This window comes from Lissotriton vulgaris, chromosome 10 (genome assembly GCF_964263255.1).
Source record: "Lissotriton vulgaris chromosome 10, aLisVul1.2, whole genome shotgun sequence".
In the NCBI taxonomy this organism is placed as follows: domain Eukaryota; kingdom Metazoa; phylum Chordata; class Amphibia; order Caudata; family Salamandridae; genus Lissotriton; species Lissotriton vulgaris.
The window spans coordinates 10,165,019-10,188,205 of record NC_141698.1 but is presented as its reverse complement, the minus strand read 5'-3'; the positions used below and the strand labels follow the sequence as shown (position 1 = coordinate 10,188,205).

The 23,187-nt window shown below is 46.2% G+C and overlaps 1 protein-coding gene across 1 annotated transcript; it reads right to left on the bottom strand.

Moving 5' to 3' along the window:
* Positions 1-4,105: 4,105 nt before the first annotated feature.
* On the bottom strand, positions 4,106-22,282 carry TSR2 (TSR2 ribosome maturation factor). Its single transcript, XM_086940177.1, has 5 exons — positions 21,989-22,282; positions 11,571-11,661; positions 10,858-10,949; positions 6,226-6,411; positions 4,106-4,689 (listed from the first exon to the last, which is right to left on the bottom strand). Exons 1-5 carry the CDS (start codon positions 22,064-22,066, stop codon positions 4,513-4,515), a joined length of 624 nt encoding a protein of 207 aa, XP_086796303.1. The 5' UTR covers positions 22,067-22,282; the 3' UTR covers positions 4,106-4,512.
* Positions 22,283-23,187: the final 905 nt, after the last annotated feature.

Below are 23,187 nucleotides of genomic sequence, written 5' to 3'. Positions count from 1 at the left end.
TCCATGCAGGGATTCACCCAATGCTTGAACGCGGGGTTGGAAAGTCCATGCAGGGATTCACCCAATGTTTGAACGTTGGGTTGGAGAGTCCATTCAGGGATTCACCCAGTCCATACAGGGATTCACCCAATGTTTGAACGTTGGGTTGGAGAGTCTATTCAGGGATTCACCCAATGTTTTGAACGTTGGGTTGGAGAGTCCATCCAGGGATTCACCCAATGTTTGAACGTTGGGTTGGAGAGTCCATCCAGGGATTCACCCAATGTTTTGAACGTTGGGTTGGAGAGTCCATGCAGGGATTCACCCAATGTTTGAACGCTGGGTTGGAGAGTCCATGCAGGGATTCACCCAATGTTTGAACGTTGGGTTGGAGAGTCCATGCAGGGATTCACCCAATGTTTGAACGTTGGGTTGGAGAGTCCATTCAGGGATTCACCCAATGTTTTGAACGTTGGGTTGGAGAGTCCATTCAGGAATTCACCCAATGTTTTGAACGTTGGGTTGGAGAGTCCATTCAGGGATTCACCCAATGTTTGAACGTTGGGTTGGAGAGTCCATTCAGGGATTCACCCAATGTTTTGAACGTTGGGTTGGAGAGTCCATGCAGGGATTCACCCAATGTTTGAACGTTGGGTTGGAGAGTCCATTCAGGGATTCACCCAATGTTTGAACGTTGGGTTGGAGAGTCCATTCAGGGATTCACCCAATGTTTTGAACGTTGGGTTGGAGAGTCCATTCAGGGATTCACCCAATGTTTGAACATTGGGTTGGAGAGTCCATTCAGGGATTCACCCAATGTTTGAACGTTGGGTTGGAGAGTCCATTCAGGGATTCACCCAATGTTTGAACGTTGGGTTGGAGAGTCCATTCAGGGATTCACCCAATGTTTGAACGTTGGGTTGGAGAGTCCATTCAGGGATTCACCCAATGTTTTGAACGTTGGGTTGGAGAGTCCATCCAGAGATTCACCCAATGTTTGAACGTTGGGTTGGAGAGTCCATTCAGGGATTCACCCAATGTTTGAACGTTGGGTTGGAGAGTCCATTCAGGGATTCACCCAATGTTTGAACGTTGGGTTGGAGAGTCCATTCAGGGATTCACCCAATGTTTGAACGTTGGGTTGGAGAGTCCATTCAGGGATTCACCCAATGTTTGAACGTTGGGTTGGAGAGTCCATACAGGGATTCACCCAATGTTTTGAACGCGGGGTTGGAGAGTCCATGCAGGGATTCACCCAATGTTTGAACGTTGGGTTGGAGAGTCCATTCAGGGATTCACCCAATGTTTGAACGTTGGGTTGGAGAGTCCATTCAGGGATTCACCCAATGTTTGAACGTTGGGTTGGAGAGTCCATTCAGGGATTCACCCAATATTTGAACGTTGGGTTGGAGAGTCCATACAGGGATTCACCCGATGTTTTGAACGCGGGGTTGGAGAGTCCATGCAGGGATTCACCCAATGTTTTGAACGCGGGGTTGCAGAGTCCATTCAGGGATTCACCCAATGTTTGAATGTTGGATTGGAGAGTCCATCCAGGGATTCACCCAATGTTTGAACGTTGGGTTGGAGAGTCCATTCAGGGATTCACCCAATGTTTTGAACGTTGGGTTGGAGAGTCCATTCAGGGATTCACCCAATGTTTGAACGTTGGGTTGGAGAGTCCATACAGGGATTCACCCGATGTTTTGAACGCTGGGTTGCAGAGTCCATTCAGGGATTCACACAATGTTTGAATGTTGGATTGGAGAGTCCATCCAGGGATTCACCCAATGTTTGAACGCGGGGTTGCAGAGTCCATTCAGGGATTCACCCAATGTTTTGAACGTTGGATTGGAGAGTCCATCCAGGGATTCACCCAATGTTTGAACGTTGGGTTGGAGAGTCCATTCAGGGATTCACCCAATGTTTTGAACGTTGGGTTGGAGAGTCCATGCAGGGATTCACCCAATGTTTGAACGTTGGGTTGGAGAGTCCATTCAGGGATTCACCCAATGTTTTGAACGTTGGGTTGGAGAGTCCATTCAGGGATTCACCCACTGTTTGAACGTTGGGTTGGAGAGTCCATTCAGGGATTCACCCAATGTTTGAACGTTGGGTTGGAGAGTCCATTCAGGGATTCACCCAATGTTTGAACGTTGGGTTGGAGAGTCCATTCAGGGATTCACCCAATGTTTTGAACGTTGGGTTGGAGAGTCCATTCAGGGATTCACCCACTGTTTGAACGTTGGGTTGGAGAGTCCATTCAGGGATTCACCCACTGTTTGAAGGTTGGGTTGGAGAGTCCATTCAGGGATTCACCCAATGTTTGAACGTTGGGTTGGAGAGTCCATACAGCGATTCACCCGATGTTTTGAACGCGGGGTTGCAGAGTCCATTCAGGGATTCACACAATGTTTGAATGTTGGATTGGAGAGTCCATCCAGGGATTCACCCAATGTTTGAACGCAGGGTTGCAGAGTCCATTCAGGGATTCACCCAATGTTTTGAACGTTGGATTGGAGAGTCCATCCAGGGATTCACCCAATGTTTGAACGTTGGGTTGGAGAGTCCATTCAGGGATTCACCCAATGTTTTGAACGTTGGGTTGGAGAGTCCATGCAGGGATTCACCCAATGTTTGAACGTTGGGTTGGAGAGTCCATTCAGGGATGCACCCAATGTTTGAACGTTGGGTTGGAGAGTCCATTCAGGGATTCACCCAATGTTTTGAACGTTGGGTTGGAGAGTCCATTCAGGGATTCACCCAATGTTAGAACGTTGGGTTGCAGAGTCCATGCAGGGATTCACCCAATGTTTTGAATGTTGGATTGGAGAGTCCATTTAGGGATTCACCCAATGTTTGAACGCGGGGTTGGCGAGTTCATTCAGGGATTCACCCAATGTTTTGAACGTTGGGTTGGAGAGTCCATACAGGGATTCACCCAATGTTTTAACGTTGGGTTGGAGAGTCCATGCAGGGATTCACCCAATGTTTTGAACGTTGGGTTGGAGAGTCCATCCAGGGATTCACCCAATGATTTGAACGTTGGGTTGGAGAGTCTATATAGGGATTCACCCAATGTTTTGAACGTTGGGTTGGAGAGTCAATACAGGGATTCACCCGATGTTTTGAAGGTGGGGTTGCAGAGTCCATGCAGGGATTCACCCGATCTTTTGAAGGTGGAGTTGCAGAGTCCATGCAGGGATTCACCCGATGTTTTGAAGGTGGGGTTGGAGAGTCCATGCAGGGATTCACCCAGTGCTTTGAACGCTGGGTTGGAGAGTCCATAGACTCTATGGACTCTCCAACCCAGCGTTCAAAGCATTGGGTGAATCCCTGTATGGCATACAGGGATTCACCCAATGTTTTGAACGTGGGGTTGGCGAGTCCATACAGAAATTCACCCGATGTTTGAACGATGAGTTGGAGAGTCCGTGCAGGGTTTCACCCGATGTTTGAACGATGGGTTGGAGAGTCCATTCAGGGATTCACCCATGTTTTGAACGGAGGTATGGAGAGTCCATAGAGGGAGACACCCGAAGTTTTGAACGTGGGGTTGGACCATCCGTTTAGGGATTCACCCGATGTTTTGAAGGTGGGGTTGCAGAGTCCATAGAGCGATTCACCCGATGTTTTGAAGGTGGGGTTGCAGAGTCCATAGAGCGATTCACCCAATGTTTTGAACGTGGGGTTGAAGAGTCCATACAGGGAATCACCCAATTTTTTTCTGCTGAGGTGGATACTTGTCACTAACATTATCTCACTGAGAGTGTAACGCTGATGTGTGTCTGAAAAATGGGCTACCTAATTTGTTTTTCTACCCATACGTGGTTTCTCCTAGCAGTTCAAACCCGTGCATAGTATTTCACACAACTAGCAGTTATGCACGCCCCTTCCTGTGTGCTCTTCTGTGTTATATTATCAGTATCTGCATACCCATAGGGTGTATTTGGTTAATCCATTTAATTAAGATTAATAATTATGCGGCTCTGTCTAAAGAAACAAAACACACAGACAAACTACACAAGTGATAGTACTGAATCCTTATATCAACACCTCTGCTACATTTACTCACCAAATCATTCCCATTCGCTCCCTCAACACAATATAACATGTCAGAAAAACGACAGATTAATTATTTTAATCCTCAAAAAAGGTGTTCCTTTTTGTTACCAATTTAAAGTCTTGGCAAAAAGGAGAGTTCTGCTGTCTCTGTGACAGAAGCTGGCTCTGGACCTTGCCTCATTCCCAATTCTTCTTTTCAGTAGAAGGACTGGCGGGTCCTTGGATGGCAGGTACCCTATGCTGCCTGAAGGCCACTGTCCCACAGCTCCAGCCATGTTTGTAAACGTCCCTGAAGTCTTCAGCTGCTGGCTAGTGGGGTTTTCAGCTAATGATCCTCGTTGCGGAAAATCCCAGCAAGGCTGCAAAGAAACTCTTTATAAAAGGAATAAATAAGTTTTAAAAATATATGATCGCTGCCTTTTGTTTCTTTGCTGTACTGGTTCAAGTGCCAGCTAGCCCACAAAAAAATTAATTTGGAGTTATTTTTTTCTTTCGACACACAACTGTCCACCCGTCTGCAACCTCCTCCTCATGAAAGTCTGTAGCAGTGGTGTCCACGTGTTGTGTTGCTTCGGGGCAGCCAGATGACGTTACCTCTGGGGAAGACACATGGACCAATAATGGTGGCTCCTCACAATCCATTGCCTGGAAACAAGAGAAAGATATTGAGCTGAGCTTGCATTGTCCACGTCTCAGCCCAAGACAACAGTCTTTACATTCATCCCTGCAAGAAGGCGCTACTTGCAACTACCAGCTCCTAGGTCCACCACTTACATCTACATGGACATCAGCAACAAGCCACTCTCACCTGCTAGGCAATGTGATGTTGCAGAACTGTCAGAATTTCCCCTGTGGTTGCTGCAGGCCACACTGCAATACTACTTCCGCCTCACTTCTAACATGCTGCTAGCAACCAGCACTCCTCGGTGTCGGATGTGCTGATCTTTGATAACACTGAATAAAAGTCAGGTGGACATGACAAGGGTGCCACCTGTACTGTGACTCTTTGTTGCGTACCAGCAGCGGTTCTCCAAAATCACCACAATCTTCCAAGTTCCCTCCAAGTCAATCCATCTCTGCTAGTAACTTAGAACTCTGAAACATTGAACTGCACATCTGTGGACCCGCATCTGCCCTGGTGATCCACCCAGCAAAAGAGCAACTCCTCAGGTGTGCGCGCGAGCTGCTAGAAGCCTCTACTTGTAAGCACTGTAGTGGAGTTAAGTGGGATAACACCTCTAATGCAAAAACCTGTTTGTAATCTACAAGCCAAGTGTTGCAAGGCCCGCTCAGCCTTCTTCGTATACAAATAAAATAAGGATCAGCGACTGGGGTTATCAAAGGTGCTTCAAAGTAGCTCAACTGTGACAGCAAATATGTAAAAAAAAAAACATTATTAGGTCCACAGTGATGTTCTCGTTTTTTTAAACAGGCACAGGTCTAAGAACGAGCAGCGGGTATTTACGGGCAATTTCCTTAAAGACCCCTAGAGACACTGTGATTGTGGAAGAAACATGTGCTAAAGCGCAACTAGATGACCTCCATGTGTATAAGGATATATGTAATAACATGCATTTCTTTTCTATCTCAATATGCAGTATAATGTACCACTTATAACGAAAAATGGAAATAAAAACGTTTATAAAAAAAAAAGACCCTTAGAGACAACATCATAAGTAGTAAGTGAGGATGTGGCCTCATCATATCTGGCAAGTGAGGGTGTGACCTCATATGTAGCAAGTGAGGATGTGACATCATTATAGGTGGCAAGTGAGGATGTGACATCATCATATATGGCAAGTGACAGTGTGCACGTGCACTGCCTATGTGTTCCTCTTACTAAGTAAAGTGAAAGAGGTCTCTGGGACAGAATCTTTCCATCAGCCAGATAACTGCTCTATAACCCAGTGCCATGGGAGCCGGCCACCGACTGTGGACGATGCCGCTCGTTCATGGCCCAGCTGCAGGAATTGGAAATGACGTGCCATAAGAAAGCTCCCTCGATACAACCAACTGAGAAAATAATTACAGTATAATGGGGAAAATGATAATATTGGTGTTCGCCACAGGGTATAAACACTATTTTGATCTTATACAAACCAAATTCAAGCTCTAGAATTCAGAGGCGGGTATTGCCACATTAAACTCAGGTCCCTGCTGACATCTAGTCGAAACAATTACCTCCTCTTCTTTCTCGTCGCCCTCCTCTTCCTCACTGTCGTCTTCCTCTTGGCCTGGCGCTTGACCCTGCACGGCGCTCACTTTTACATGCTTCTTCCTTTGGCACAACTGGGCGAGCCTCTCTTGCATGGCTGCCACTTCACCCCGCTGGCACTGCCGATTGAAGGTGCAGAGCTGCTGAGCCACCTGCCACCCAGGGATAGGAGGGGACAAAGAACAAACACGTTACATATCCTGCCTCTTAACCGTGGATTCTTTTCATCTCCCTCTTTGCCTTGTTGTTGCTTTTTGCTATCCCAGACCCAAAGCTTTCTTTAAAGTTAATCTAGTCTGGTCATTTTTCAGGTATTCATGAAATTCACCCTTTTATCAGATATGCATTAAATCTGCTTCTTAGTCATTAAATCCATCTCAATGGTTGGTATTCAGTAAATCCACCTCATTGTCAGATGTGCACCCAATCCACCCCATTGTTGGATATTCACTCACTGTTGCGCATTAATTAAATCAATGTACAAAAGTATGCAGGTCCTAAATTCATCTCATGGGAGCACCATTAGTGCCATACCTATGCGGTCAGGGGAATATAAATATTCAAGAACAAGAGCCCCCGGATTGCAGACATGGGTAGGTTGCCGGTAACTGTTCGTGCGTGAAGCCAAATCTCACAATGAGCGCAATTCCTTGCAATACCTAAGGGGCACGTGTTATATTTTGACTGGCTCGGACTCTCCCTCGTCTATCTATTATTTACATGAGGGATTGGTTTAGCCACACTTTATAGGTGTGTTTTTTTTGTTTGGATTGGGCCTTTTACCTATTTGGACACCTGTCCCGAATCCACGTCGATCAGGATATTCTGACGTTCCTGACAAACTGCCATAGATCATTTGTGTCTCCCCCTTTTTGGCAAGAAACATGTTGACCTTCCTTGAAGTTTATCCCTTGAGATACGAAGGAACATTATTTTCTTTATAGTTTCACTTTGTTTTTAGACACGACAATATCCACCATCATAATAAAGTAGCCATTAGGTGGCCTTTAGTCATTTTTATATAACCGTTTTTTATTGTGTTTACAAAGCAAGCAACATCTAAAGCGATACAATCGTGAAGAACAGAACATTTCCGGGCTACAGCATTACAAGAGGCAGTTATTCCGAAAAGCAGTTCCCTCATGACGGTAATCCATAATAAGACCTCCACTTCCCCAAAACGTTATCAGGTTTATGAGGACAGTCACGTGCCTCGTGTATGGGTTTCCCTGTTGTGTGCATCAATCACCCCCCTTACGACACAACTGGATCGAGGGGAATGAGGTTACCCCCGCAAAAAGGCAACATCTCTTTTGGCTACCAGACAGGCTACCCCTATAAAGATCCTCTCGGAGCATAGTCCACCCGTCTCCTCCAGGAGCCCCAGCAGTGCCGTTTGGGTGTCCTGGTCAACCGAGTGCTCCAGACCTGTTGAGATCTCACTACCCAACCCATCAAAAAAGGAGCACAGCGCAGGTCAATCCCCTGCCACATGACAGAAGTCAGCCGCACAGAGAGCCCAAAGTGCGCATGTAGCCTGAGTGGTCGGGGATATCCGTTGCACACGGCATGGGGGAAGATATGTTGCATGCAGGAAGTTGATCTGGATCATGCGCATTAGCGAAGACATCGCCAGATTCCTCGGGACCAGACATGCCTCCCTCCAATCACCATCCAGCTTGCCCACCCACTTCTGTCTAAGCGATGCAAAGCCATCAGGAGTACTAATGATCAAGGAAAGATAAATCACAGATCTCGCTCCCATACCCAGGCGCCCCATGAAGATTTTGGCCTGGGGGGACTGTAGACAGAGCTGGGAATCTGGGGGGAGGTGGTTCCACAGGGCATGCCATAGCTGAAGGAAACAGAAGAATTGTGTGTGGGACAGGGCATAATGATCTCGCAATTCTTAAAAAACATCAGATTGTCCCCCTGGTCGACATCTCCAAAATATGTAATTCTTATCCGGTCCTTTGGGCAAAGCCCTCAAGGCTTGAGAGCTGTTGAAGCCATGTGCTTTGCCGGACAGGGGTCAATCCAGTCAGGTGACTGTCCCACCGAATAAAGGGTAACGCCGCCCTCCAACAACGTACTGCCACCTGAGTGCAGGGTGGTGGCGTTGGGGGCATTCGGCCCAGTACAGCAAGTCAAGTAGCCCCTCAAAGCCCAGTAGGTTAAGTTCCAAGCAGGAGGCGGGGTCATCCGAGCCTTCTGCAATCCACACATTCATGGGCACCAGTTGTGCCACTAGATAGCACCTGTACATGTCCGTCAACCCACGACCACTGTTGAAGGAAGACTTAGACTCTGGGCTGAACACCACCCAATGGCGCTTACCGACCCATAAACAGGATGCGAGTCTGGAGGTCAGGGAGTGGAACCACCCACGGGGGATTGGCTGAAAAAAAATTGCTACGACGTGCAAATAGTGGGAGATATCATCTTAAAGCGTGTGATGCGTCCCATGGGGTTAACAGGTAGTCGGAACCAGCAGCACTCGTCACGGTCAAGGGACAAAGCTAATTGTTGAAAATTAAGAGCCTCCAGGTCCGTGAGACACGCGTATCAGGTTTGCCAGCGGTTCAATAGCCAGGGCGAATAGTAGTGGGAAGAGGGGACAGCCATGACGTGACCCTCAGCCATTTTTAATGCCTCACTCTTTCTCCATTCTACACATTCAGCACCTTCACTTCAGGCACATTACGGCGAATCACTTTAATATATGTCCGGCAAAGAGACCCTCGAGGGACCCGATGGGCATTGCAGCGCCGGCCCCAAAAGGAGCTGCCTGATGATGAAGCGTGACACCCATCCGGGTGAGTGAAGACTCTTGCTCCGGAATATTTATATTTCAACGATCATTCTTGGCATGAGCACGACACTAATGGTGTTCCCTCATGAGATCAATTTAGGAACTGCGTACTCTGTGTACGCTGATTTGTCTACATCGGGGAGCGTGTATGCCGGACCTCCATTGCTCCTTGTCCCCCCTTTTTTCTTTTAAGATATTCACTTCATCCAACTCCATGTCAACTTATTGTTGGTATGCATTAACTGAATCTCAATGTCTAGTATTCACTAAATCCACCTCTTTGTTGGGAATTTGCGAAATCCACCTCTACAACAGATATTAGCTAAAGACTACTTTGCCGGATAGGCATAAAATCCTCCTCTTTATCTGATATTTACAAAATTAATATCCTCATCAACCATACCAAAAATTAGTTTCTTTATCCATGGTTTACAAAACCTGCATCCTGGTTAGTTTTCACTAAATCTAGCATTTTAGCAGTCATTTACCAAAGATGTCGCTTTGCATTTTTTTCACTTAACTCTGGCTCTCCAGTCCCCATTTAATAAATGTGCATGTTCATTTGGTATTCACTAAGTCTGTCATTTTGTCTGTTATTTCCTAAATGTACCTCTTAAAGAGGCGTTCATAGAACATGCCTTCCGTTATAGCATTAAAGAAATGTGCGCCTTTATCCCACAGTCACTAAATCCACCACTTCATCTAGAATTCAATAATCCTATCTCTTCATCGGCACTGAATTTTTTTATTCGTCAAGTATTCTACACTTCATCATCATTCAGTAAATCTACAACTTCATCTGGCAATCACGAAATCTGATTCTTTGCCCGGTATTCACTAAATGTGCTATATGTTAAACCTGCCTCTTCTATTGTATTCTCGTCAAATTTACCACCTCGTCCACTAATCACCAGATTGAGGTCTTCCAGGGTTATTGATTTCATTGATTTCATTTACCTCCATGCCTGGTTTTCAATTAATCTGTTGCTTCATTCGGAATCTTCTTCACCTGCGCATTCGTCATGTTTTGAAGCTACACTCTCGCCAAGTCTTCAATAAATTCACCAAATCGTCTGGTGTTGTCTTAACCTGGCGCTTCATTTGGCATTAAGACTCTTGTCCGGTCTTTACTCAATCTGCGCCTTCATCTGGAATTTACTTAATCTAACTAACTACACTAATGCTATTGAATAAATGCAAATTTCCATCACTTAATCAATAAATAGGTCTCTGTGCTGGACACAGCCTAAACTTGTCTGTATTTACGAAACTCTGTCTGTTTGTAAGGCCTTACTTAAATTTGCCGTTTAACTGGTCTACCTTTCCCTTTATCAGGTCTGCACAAATATAACTTTTCAGTTAGAATTCAAAACTCTGTCCCTTCATCTGGTGTTCACTAAACCTGCCTTATCTGGTTAGTGACATAGCTGCCTGCACGGGGTCGTAGAATCGTACATCCCCATTTGTTACTCAATGACTGTGCCTCTTCTTTAAAGTTTTTATGTTCCTTAAAACTACTGGTTTGCTGAGTGGTCACTGCTTCTATATCTTCTGCAGACATTCCCACAAGTCAACACATCTAGACTTCACTACATCGGTCACTCTACGTTGCGCTGAATGGGGTCACATCTCTATCTGATGTTCACTGAATCTCTGCAGCAGATCGGGGGACAGTTACAATGGTAACACACAGCTGCCCAGGTAACTCGGAAATCTTTCACCTCTGGGCTTCGCCAGACACTGCTCTCAAGATCCCAAGTGCTGGCGTGTGTGAGATCTCCCTCACCTCAGGCAGGCTGCCGTCTTCCACCAGAGTGTCAAACTCATTGTTCATCAGCTCAGACAGGAACTCCTCCACTTCGTACTGCTCCAGGTCAGCTGGTGGGGAAAGAGAACATGTTTGCAGCAGGGAATACAGGAGCCTCGTCCTTCCCCAAACTCCCTAAAGCAGGTGGAGGACAGCAAGTGTGAAACGAGTCTGGACAAAGATCTTCACCTGGAGAATTCGCAGACATGGTCAACCTGCTGATGAATCTGCCCCTCTCTGTACACAAACAATGTTAAGATGATGAATCCGCAACTCTTTACACAGCCTCCATTAGACCCATTGATGAATCTGACTGTCTCTGTACCCACCCCTGGTGTCTCTTTATCCTGTTAATGACTGACACTCTCTGTACACAGCCCCGGGGGACTCCGTTAATAAATGTGCCATTCTCTGTACACAGCCCCGGGGGTCTCTTTATCCTGTTAATGAATCTGACGCACTCTGTACACAGCCCCACTGTGTCCACACTGTTAGATACAAAATTACACTGCCAAGAAGGTGCTCTGTTACACCCCCCATCCCACACCCACAGGAGCACCCCATAGCCTCACATTAGATACGGCCCAGAAATCACTACTGGCCAGAAAGACTGTTCCCTATCTCACCATTAGTTACATAGTGACAGTACCTAGAAGCCAGTGGTGCCCAGGAAGACTTCACTTTGCGCTCACCATTACTGTGGAAATACTCGGCCACGGCTCCCACCATCCACTCAGCCTTCTCCCGGCTGTAGGCGCCTCCGAAGCCGTTGTCCACCGCGATCTGAGGAGCAGAACACACAGGCAGTTACAACAGGAGTCAAGGCTTTAGAGGTAAGAGAGGAGGGGGCTGCCAGAGGAGAATGGAAAGGTGTATTTTGAATGTAAATGTATTTGAGCTTGTATAGCGCACAGCTACCCACAGTGGGTTTCCCGGCGCTTGCTTAGGGAACCCGTCCTGGTATTCCCCTGTGAGATAACCCTGGCAGGGTATCCACAAGGTGAAAGCCAGGCATTCCGCCGCGAGGGGCCGTTGTGGAGATTAAGCAAGCTATTGCCCAGAGTCGCAGAGTGTGAACCCATGAGTCGAGAAGGCACCGGAGCGAGAATTATCGAGTCTGTGGAATTTTTGAGCCCAAGACCCGCCGAGGCGGGGAATTGAGCCCTGGTCCAGGGCCGATTCTCAGATTCCGGGTCTGCCACCTCTAACCCCTGAGCCACACTTCTCCTCCAAGGTGAGGATCGCAAGAGGCAGAGGAGGCTGAAGCATCGACTTGTAGAGGGGACTAGGGATGGAAAATGGTGTGTGAGGGGACGAAGGAAGGATGAACGTGGCATGATGAGGGACAGAGGTGACCAGGGAAGGAAGATGCCATGTTAAGTCTATAAATGTGCTTAAATGCCCATAGGCGTCTTAGCGCTAGCTTTGCTGCTATCAAAAGTACCCATTAATAAATAGAATAATAGAGCTGATTATGCATTGAACCACCAAGGTTTCAATCCTTCCTAAACATTAGTAGATTGGGTATAGCTCTCAGCTGCAGGGGGAGAGAGTTCCAAGCCTTTGCAGCTCTAATTATGAAACTTCTTTCACCCCAGGAAGAGCTTTTAAAACTTTACACAACTGCACATGTTGCTGTCACGGATCATAGTGTCCTAACTCGGACATATCAGCAAAAACAGTTTTTGAGAAATTCTGGTCCTTGGTCGTGTTTCGCTTTGTAAGTGGAACAGAGGCTTTGAAAGTGATTCCCTGTCTAACTCCCAGCTGGTGTAACTTCCTGATAGATTTAGATACTTTCTGGTATTTTCGAATCTTCACTAGCAGTTGTGCTGTAGCATTTTGAAGAATTTGCAGCCTGTTCATTACGCGCTGATGAAGGTCTATATATAACCCATTACAGTAATCTATTTTAGAGAGTACTAACCAACTGACTACCGTTTTTTGCAGATCAGAGGGAATAAAAGGAAGATCTTTTTAATGGTCCTTAATGTATGGAATGAGGAGACTGTGACCGCAAAGATTTGATCCGTATATGTGAATTTATCATCAATTACTACCCCTAGGTTTTGGGCCTACTACCCAGTGACGGGAGTGCCCCAAACTCCTGCGGCTGCCAACTAGGGGTCCAGTAGGAGGACCGAGAGCCAAACAGCAAAACATCCATTTTTCAGGAGTTCAATTTCAAACAGAGAGACGACAATTTGAGTGTCATCAGCATAACATGTAAGAGAAAGACTGAGTGACCCAAATACTTTGGCTCGGTGAGGTGACATACACATTGAACAAAGCGGGGCTAAGCTCGGACACCTGAGGGACTAGCAAGGTAGCAAATAAGGTTGGGAGACAAACTCACCTAGTGCCACTGACTGTTCTCTGCCCAGGAGGAAAGAGCTTGCAAAATCCCAGGCTACCCCAGTGACGCCAATCTCGCCCAACCGATCTATCAGCAGCCCATGATTAACAGTATCAAAAACCGCTGATAGATCTAATAAGGATGAAGGCCGCTCTAACTCCTCTGTCAAGGAACCATCTAATCTCCTCTGTGGTTCGAACGCTGACTCTGTACTATGGCTGCTGTGAAATCTAATTTGGTAGGGTCTAATAGATTATTAAGTTGAATGCGATTTGTCAGTGGTTTGCTCATAGTTTTTTGAGCAAATTTAGCTGGTGAAGATAGCCAAGAAACAGGCTGATAATTCTTCGGGTCCAAAGGACTGAGAGAGGGCTTTTTGATTATTGGAAGCAGAGAGGCTCTCTTCCAGGTGGTTGGAAAGAACCCGGTCCTAAACATCGGTTGAAAGACTTCACTCAGCTTGGAGGCAATAGTACGCGGGGCCAATTTGGTCACCCGGGGTGGACAAGGGTCATATGGGGATCCAGATGTAACCAAATTAATCAAAATCATTAATCCTCTTTTTTTGGAGGAGTGAACTCTTTAAGGAGTGCTTTGCTGTGGTTATAACTAGATACATAAACCAAGTAGCTAGAGGGAGAAATCAAATTGTTAGGAGAAGAGAAGACAGACTCTGAAAATCTATTATACACCTCGCCAACTTTGTGTTGAAAAAAAATCAGCTACGGTGTTACAAAACGATTGGCTTCTGTTAACCCGTTTGTTGGATGTTTCTGTTGCCAGTTTTATAACAATCTGGAATAATTCTTTAAATGATAGCATGCATGAAGAAGAAGAAGAAGAGAGGAGAAGCACGCAGGCAACAGAGGAAATGGGTGGAAGAAGCAATGACGGAGGAGGTGGGACTGAGGAGGGCATGTCAGGGACTACAGAGAACTGTGATCAAGAGGCAAGCTAGGGAAGATAACCCGCAGGGGGAGGAAGGGCTGTGAATGGAGAGGGAGAGGGATGGGAAAGGCCAGGGGAATCCAAGGGAGAGGAACTGATGATAAGAATGGCCGGCCTTCCAAAGGACGGAACAGCAAGGCACAGGAAGTAGATCAGCAGAGCGGAATGTATACAGCTCTAGGTGTCCCATATAAGAAGTTAGGATACCACCTCATTTGATATCTTAAGCATACAACTGTTTTTATTCTGGTGAGAGTATGGAGGAGTGGCCCTCAAGCATTGAGATGCTTTGGGGCGATGATTTGTATGGTTGTGTTGAGCTGTGGGAGAATCCCAGCATTGCTTTAAAAATAATGATATCTAGAAACAGATGCCTCATCCCTAAAGCTTCCTCCTGTGCCATCAGGACTGAGTCCCCTTTGCACTGTAACTTCCTACCCTGATTGTTTACTAGAGGAGTACTGGTGAAAGTAAACGATAGGATGCAGTTCATATGTGTCTGCGAGTCAAGGAGGATAGGGCATACTCAGTCCCTCTCATGACACAACCTACATCTCTGTATACATGCTTCTCATTCATTCTACTTAAATCTCTTCATTTCATACCTTGTCTCAGGATAATGCGGTTATTTGCGAAGGGGTCACCAATATCTGAATGTTTTACTACTACCTCGGATTAACTCTTTCAGTTCACCCACACTGCTGCTGGTAATGTCCTCCTGCAGACACAGATTTGGCTCAATGAACGTGGAGGGAAAGGAAAAATGGGAGGACACTGAGTAGACCCCCCCCCCCACACACACACGTCCACTTTTGCTGTTAAACTAACTCACTAAGTGGTCATTTAGGAGACATCCATGTAGACAAAATAGTTTCTTGGGGACTCATTTCTAGTCTGCTAAGTTCCTCTAGGCTTTATGTGGGCTCTGGTGGCCATGTCTGATGACAAACATATTTCCCTCAAGCAAGTAACACAATAAAAATGGAAACAGTGCAATATTCCTATTTTGGGGTGCTAGCTTTGTCTTTGTAACCAACTGAATGTAAACTGCCTTTATCTACAGTAACTATTTTTTGTGAGACGTCAGTTAAAATAATGCTACTGGAAACACTTCTTATGTAACTAAACCTTTAAAACTTATTTTGTAAACTGCTTGTATGCAATAGTTACTGTTTTCATGGTAAGTACTCTACTACCCGTTTGGATCTTATCCATGTTATAGGAAACTGAAAACAATAAAAAAAATGAAGAACCATTCCTAGTGTGCCGCCCAGAAACAGCCTAGTAAGGCACAGCCTTTTCAACAGCAAGCAAACCATACCTGTTTATAGACCACTAGTTCCTATTTGGCTCCTGGGTGAACCCAATAAGCATTTATCCGCTGCCTGTATCCACAGCGTGCCATGCAGTGCATCTTGTTTGATCCTGGGTGGACAATATGCATTGATGTGGCTCCCTGTAACCAGTGCACTTCCCATGCTGCTCCTGGGCAGAACTAATGGCCATTCATCTGTCTGCTTGGAACAAGTGCAGGTCATGTGCTCTTGTGCTCTTGACATGTATCCTGACTGCCTGTATCCAATGCATGTCATGAGAGACCCCACTATCCATTTTGAATGGGGCTTAGCACGCAAAGTCTGAAATATGACTTGAATTGCCAACTTGAATGTCAATTGTACGTTTAGCAATAAGCTACAGACTCACCCGTCCTTTTTCCCCGACTCCTGTTCTTTTTTTCACCTTTTACTCCCACACTGTCTCTTCCATTAACCTAGCACATTATTCCTCCAGACTCCACTAAATGTCACCTGAGCAGACTAATGTATCTAAAATATGCACCGCCCCATAGGCTAGAATTCCGTCATTCTTGGGTTGACTCCATATGCGGTTTCCTACTGGTTTTGCACTGATGCCAGAAGGGTAGTACTCTTTCAGTCCTGGGTTGACTCCATATTGGGCCTTATTGCAGTGCTAAATTTGATGAAAAAAAATGTACTAATAATAATTTCTAGTGCCAGGGCCCTGGCCAGGAGGTAACATGCTTGCAACACCTATTGTCCCTGCGAGTACTGTCAATAACAGTCCCAACACAACTAGTAGCCATCAAACTCCTACAAGAGTGACAATACAAACTATAAGAATGGCTTGGGTGGCAGGTATTAGTAATTGTTACTGTATATTGAATGAATAAACAACTGTTGTCCTCATCTCTACATTAGATACACAGCGTCCCCATGTGACAGACTGTTGTGAGTCCTGATGTTGACAATTAAGTGGCGGAGCAGAGCACCAGAAACCACAAACTCAAATTAAGCAATGCTTTATTATTGCTTGGCACTAGAACGAAGGACTGAGATTCTATGTCAGGACCAGAGGCTCCATTTATGCTTTCTCATTTCTTTACTAGAAATGCTCAGCAGCCAATTAGAAAAACAGTATCACATGATAAAACAGAGTAACCACTATAAAACGTCCTACAGAGAATACCATATCCTCTCTTTCTTTGCTGCTCCGCAGCCAGTTAAGGCAGCTCTGTTTGCGCTGACCGCACCGGTAGCCTGCGGTGTGTTTTCGCTACTTTCCCTGCATTCTTTCAGCGCTCCTCGCATTTCGTTGCTGTTTGTTTTCGGGGAGCGTGTGCGCACCTCCCCGGTTCGGGCGCTTTGGGCCCGCGCCTCAATTCTTTGTGGAGCGGGAGTTTGGGGGACGGAGAGGCTATACGATTCACTCGCATAGTCCTTTCTTTCTGTTGGCAGGCGGCCATTACCGCACATTTGCGGCTGCCATTTTGACTGTTTATCTCCGTTTTCCACACGGAGGATTAACGCTGGAGCTGCGGTTTTCGAGCTCTTTAGCCCACAGCCTGCTTTTAGGTCCCCAGTTTAAACCAAATTACTATAATTATTCTTTTGGGCAGTATAATTCTCATAGGCTTTGTCTAGAGTGGCCTGTTTACGGCAAGCCCTCCCTCCACTTTTGAATATTTGTTTGACAGGTTCACACCTGTTTACCATTGGCTTGACTTAGGGGTTCCTAGCCACTCCCCCGTATTTTGTCTTCGGCATTTCCTTATTCTTTCCTCTAGTGGGCATTATTTTTACACTTGGTGTAACTAAGGCAGAGTATTATGAGGAGGATGCTTCTGGGTCCATGGAGCAGGATTTAGTTGAGGCCCTGGACCAGGGTGTTCAGCATTCTGTAAATAAGGCGCTAGTTCACGCATTTGTGCCCTTGAAGCACCATCTGTCTACTTATGCCTTACAACAGGGCTGGTTGCCTTCTTCTTCAGGGCGAGCTTCTTCTTCCCAAATCTCGAAAAAAATCCTCATAAATCTAACTTTAGGAAACTGGCTAAGGTGCTCTCCAGTGAGCGTTCTGGTGGTAAATCCTCCAACGAGGCTTTGGCCTCTCAGGTTCATCAGACGGATGGTGATGACACATCCTCTACCTCGTCTTCTGATCAGGATGTTGCTCTGCCTTCAAAGAAAGCTCGTAAGGAGCATTTTGTTGACGCGCCATCTCATCATCAGCTTCTCACATTCAATCCATCAGATATTGTGCATCCCAACTCCTCCTCTTGGCTTCCGTCCCCAGAAGTGACAGAGTATTTCAGGCGCATATTCGCCAGCCTTTGGAGAAGAATGTATGGGCCCGCCTTCGGACGGAATATCCGCGTCCTGATTTGGCGGACAAGTTGGCTGACACTCCGGAGGTAGACCAAACTATGGTGACATATCTCAAAAAATATGCCAAGGACCCGAAAAAGAGTATTGACAGAGCTTGGCGTTCCTGTCAAGATAACTTATTGGATTTACTAGGCCCTCTCACAAAGATTTGAGACTTGGGCTTTCGGGCCAAGGAGTCGCCCTCTGTTGCGAATCACGACGAGTTGATTGAGTGGTCCCAGATGGCTGTCAATTAGGGAATGCCAATTGTGCGATGTCCTGTGAGCGTCGTCGCTCTATTTTATTAAAATTAGATCCCAAATTGGCTGAATTGTCCACATGTGAATCTGGCTCTTTAGCTCAGGGCTTGTTGTTTGGTCTGCCTTTCTTGAAGGAATTGACTAAGTTTGTAGCTACCTTCAGTGGGGTGGATAAAGCTCAATCTTCTCTTCGACTGGCTTTTTGCCCGTTTTTTGGAAGGGCCGGACGATATAGGGGACGATCATTCGGCCGTGGGGCTAATCAAAATAACCAGCGTGGATATCGGTCCCAGCGAGGAGGAGGTCAGGATTCCGGTTACAACAATAACAGGTCGTCCTTCTACCCCTCTCGCAAAGGAAAGGGTCAGTTCAATAAAGGACGTTACGGTGGAAACCAAGGAGGACGTCACAACTCCTCAACTTCAGGTGAGATTGATCCCTCCTTCTGAGGTGGTCTTAGGGGGCAGGATTCAATTTTTTCTACCAAACTGGCGTCTGATCTCCAGCGATGCATGGGTGTTGGAGACTGTACTGGGTTACAAAATAGAGTTCTACAGTTCCCTACATCAGTCCCATCCTACTTCGCCCCTGTCTTTTTCCCTTCAAGATCAAGAGTTCATTTCAGCAGAAATCGTTTCTCTTCTGGCAAAAGGGGCCATTCGTCGAACTTCTCATCATCCTCATGGTTTCGCAAGCAACGTCTTTCTAGTTCAGAAGAAAGGGGGAGGTTCCCGCTTGGTGCTCAATCTCAAAGATTTCAACGGAGGGGTGGTCTATCGCCATTTCAAGATGGAGGGCATCCATCTTCTGAGAGATCTTCTTCGGGAAGGGGACTGGATGGTCCGGCTCGATCTGAAGGATGCGTAATTATCAATTCCCATTTACGGTCCTCATCGTCGGTTCCTGCAGTTCCAGTGGCAGGGGAGTTGGTTTGAGTACAAAGCTCTCCCGTTCGGCCTCTCGTCGGCACCTTGGTGCTTCTCGAAACTTCTGAGGCCCGACGTATAATCTCTGCGAGCTCGGGTTGTTCGTCTAATCATCTATCTGGACGACATTCTAATCATGGCGCAGTGCCCTCGAATGTTGATGACACACTTGGAATGGTCCATCACTCTTTTACAGTCTCTGGGTTTTCTAGTGAACCCTCAGAAATCTGTCTTCCTTCCCTCTCAGTCGATAGAATTTCTGGGTTTCCAAGTCAATTCCCTCTCTTGCCAACTCCTCTTGCCCAATCAGAAGATCCAACCCATCAAGAGGGAGTTGAATTTAGTTTTATCCAAACAGAGTGCGTTGTTGAGGTCTATAGCTCGGATTGTCGGTCTGTTAGCTTCTTCGATTCAGGCAATTTTCCTGGGCCCTCTTCATTACAGGGTGCTTCAACGTTTAAAAATCTGTCATCTCCAGAAAGGCCTTCGCTATTCAGATCTGGTTCCTCTTTCAAAGGAAGCGAGGTGGGAGATGCTATGGTGGTTGGAGCACATGGAGTCTTGGAATGGACGAGCCCTGTTCGGAGAATCCCCAGAGGTAGTGATAGAGTCCGACGCCAGTCTGTGGGGATGGGGAGCATGTTGCGGTCAAATGTGGACGGGAGGCCTTTGGTCTCAGGAGGAGTTGTCTCTCCATATAAATTTGCTGAACTTCTGGCAGGGTCTTTTGTGATCTGTTGTCTATCTCCACGCCAGACCAACTGTTGCATACTCCTCCGCATGGACAATGTATCAGCGGTTCGGTATGTCAACAAGTTGGGGGGGACAAAGTCCAAAATCTTGGCCGAAATCGCCAAGAATTTTTGGCACTCTTGTCTTCAGAGGAAGATCACAGTTATTGCAGAGTATCTCCCCGGTTGCAACAATCTGATTGTGTACTGGAACTCTCGACACCTTAGGGATTTCAGCGATTGGAAGCTTCACCCTTGAGTGTTCCAATCTCTCTTCAGTGTTTGGGGTCCGTGCCAGATCGATCTGTTTGCATCTCGTCTCAACACTCAGCTTCCCCTGTTTTTCAGCTGGCGCCCAGATCCGGAAGCCATGGCCACGGACACATTTCTACAAGTCTGGCCGTCTCTCCTGTGTTATGCCTTTCCCCTTTTTTGGTTTGACGATTTCTTTCCTACTCAAGGGAATGGTATATTACGACTCTGTATCTTTTCCAGGCTCTGATCCTAAATGAAGTCTCCTGTCCAACCCTTTTTGGCTGCTTGATGGTTATCTACAGTTTCCAGTTTCTTCTCTACGAATGCAAGCATCCGGCCTTTCATCGCAGTGGACTGCTGTTTGTCGCTAGTTTTTTCCATCCAAAATCTTCATATTGGACTGGTAATTTCTTCACTTCTATTGTTTTAAATTGCCAAAGAGGATATGGTATTCTCTGTAGGACGTTTTATAGTGGTTACTCTATGGTTTATCATATTATACCCAGAGTATTCATGGGTATTGCAGTATTGTTTTTCTCTACTGTTTTCTAACTGGCTGCTGAGCATTTCTAGTAAAGAAATGAGAAAGCATAATCCTCGCCTCCGTGTCCTTAATAGAATTGAAAATTCTTGTCACGTAGGTTCGCAAATTTTGAATTGTGTCACATCAGGAATGACAGCATATAATATTTCATTGTTGCCACCGTCACCAGATGGTAGCTAAATGCGTGCATGCCTGCTCACATAATCACTACACAACTGTATGCGCAATCGCTGGAAGGACAGCCTACACAACAGACTGCATACCCTCTTAAGAACATATGGCGAACCAGGTTATATGACAGTTTACAACACCATTATACACAGATCGGACTTAACACTGCATTGCAAACTACTTACAAACTGTAGTTCACTGCACAACATTCTATAATTCAGTTTACCTAACAAATGGCTCTAATGTTGCAATTATTTCACGGAAAAGTGTCTTACATATCTACAAAGTGCTTCAGTGCCTTGTCTGGGTAAGAAAGCTCTATAAAATTGCCATCACTATAGAATGCAATATTTCTACCTTGGTAACGGTATGAAGCTTCTCCCAGAGCTGCAAACACACAACTTTACCCTACATAGGTAGGGAACAGTGCAATAAATTTGCATTAAATGCACTTTACAAATGCTTGAATTCACATTAACCCCTTCGATGCTGATGACGAGCTCAGCTCGTCATCAGCCGCGGTGGTCGTGTGCTGATGACGAGCTGAGCTCGTCATGAATATATGGCATCAAGGTTTTTCCAGCACAGGGGAAAAATAACCACAGCAGCCAAGGTGTTAAAACAGCATGACAGATTGTAACCCTTAAGCATAACTAAATCACTAACACTGGTTTCGCACGGGGTCATTTGCTACCCAAATGCAAAGTGCTGCATCGCCCCGTCATGGGTAATAAAAGCTCTATACATTTTCATACCGTGGTTTTTCAGTGGACTGCTGCCTGGATTTGATTTTGTCATTTAGGAAATACATTTGAGAGCTATAAACATGTTTTTGTGATTTAACTAGTACTTTTTTCAATTCCCAATTTCACATTTCAAAGATACCAGCTGTTTCCATGTATACCACTTTTTCCCTGCTTGACATAAAAATACCAACAGAGTTACTGGATTGGAGATGTCCTAAATTGAGGGGGGGAAATACATATAGCAGTCGTGTTCTGAGAAGACTCTGCGCTCTGCTGCTCTGGCCTGGGTGGGTGGCTCTGCGCTCTGCTGCTCTAGCCTGGATGGGTGGCTCTACGCTCTGCAGCTCCGCCCCAGGGGGGAGCGGATCTAGGCTTTGCGTGCGGTCGATTGCTCGGCGTTCTTTCGCTTTGGTCTGAAATGCCCGCGCTAGCCCGGGCTGTTGTAGGGAAGCGCCTGTGCCGTGGACGGTTCCACTTCACTGAACTCGGGAGGGGGCGTCCCACTGACCTGCAGCACGGCCCAGTTCTCCAGCGCTGCGCGGATCCCCTCCTGAAGCAGCCCGCGGGTGTCGCTGCTGGCCGCCATTACCGGAGCGTCCAATCCTGTCCACGTGAGAATCTCGCGCGCGCCTCAAATGCCAATGAGGCGTGCCCAAACCCGAGCGGAGATCCCATCCCATCGCAAGATGGATGCCACTCTTGTCCGTAACGGGAATGTTGACGCCATGACTGAAGGGGCCTTCATTGACGTGCTCGTGTAGTCCCCAACTAAAATGTCCGCCACGTTGACGTCTTTCACCGCGAGAGGTCTCTATAATCCTCACAGTTATAATTAAAATCTAGAGCGCGAACTTTTGTGATGATTGATGGAGCTACAAGAAAAGAAACATGCATTAGCATTTCGTACCCACTAGGCTTCTGCCACCCAACAAAACATTTGTTAATCCTATGTCAGGACTAGAGGTGTGGAATATGCATTTCTTTCTTCACTTTAATTATATAGCCCTCAGTTTCAAAGAACATCTTTAATAAAATAAACACAAGCAGAAATAGAACTCCCTTCAACCTATGGCGTGCAAGTGTCAATAACAGTCCTTCAATCACATTTAGCTCCCATGTCCATATCCGAGACATCCCTTCCTCTTCCTCCACTGCTACGTCAGTTAAGTCACTCTCTTTTATTGTCTCATGTATACCATACTGTATTACTGTATTATATATATGTTCTGCTATTGTTTATTGCAATTAGAGCTCGATTGACAGCAATATGTGTATGTTCTTTGGAAAGTGCTTGAAAGACCCCAAGAAGGGTATCAACCGATCACGGCGAGCTTGCCAAGATAAGCTCCTGGACGTGGTGGGCTGTCGTAGATCATAGAGTTGGTGGAACAGGCCAAAACATCTGGGTCCCCCATGCCCACAGATATAGTGGCTGGCTGGGCTCAGAGAGCCATGTCTCTTTAGGAAAGGCCAACTGCGCCTCGTCAGCTGAGCGATGCAGATCACTCCTGGTGAAAATTTCCCCAAGCTCCAGGAACTGGCTACATCAGAGGCACGTGTCATTGCGTAAGGGAATCTTTGGATAACCCATCTTCAAAGAACTTGGAACATTCATAGCGACTTCCTTCACCCTGGACAAGGCACAGTTGTCCTTCAAGAAGGTCTTTGCCAGGCGAGGGCAGGGACGCTTCTCCAGTCGTTCCTTTC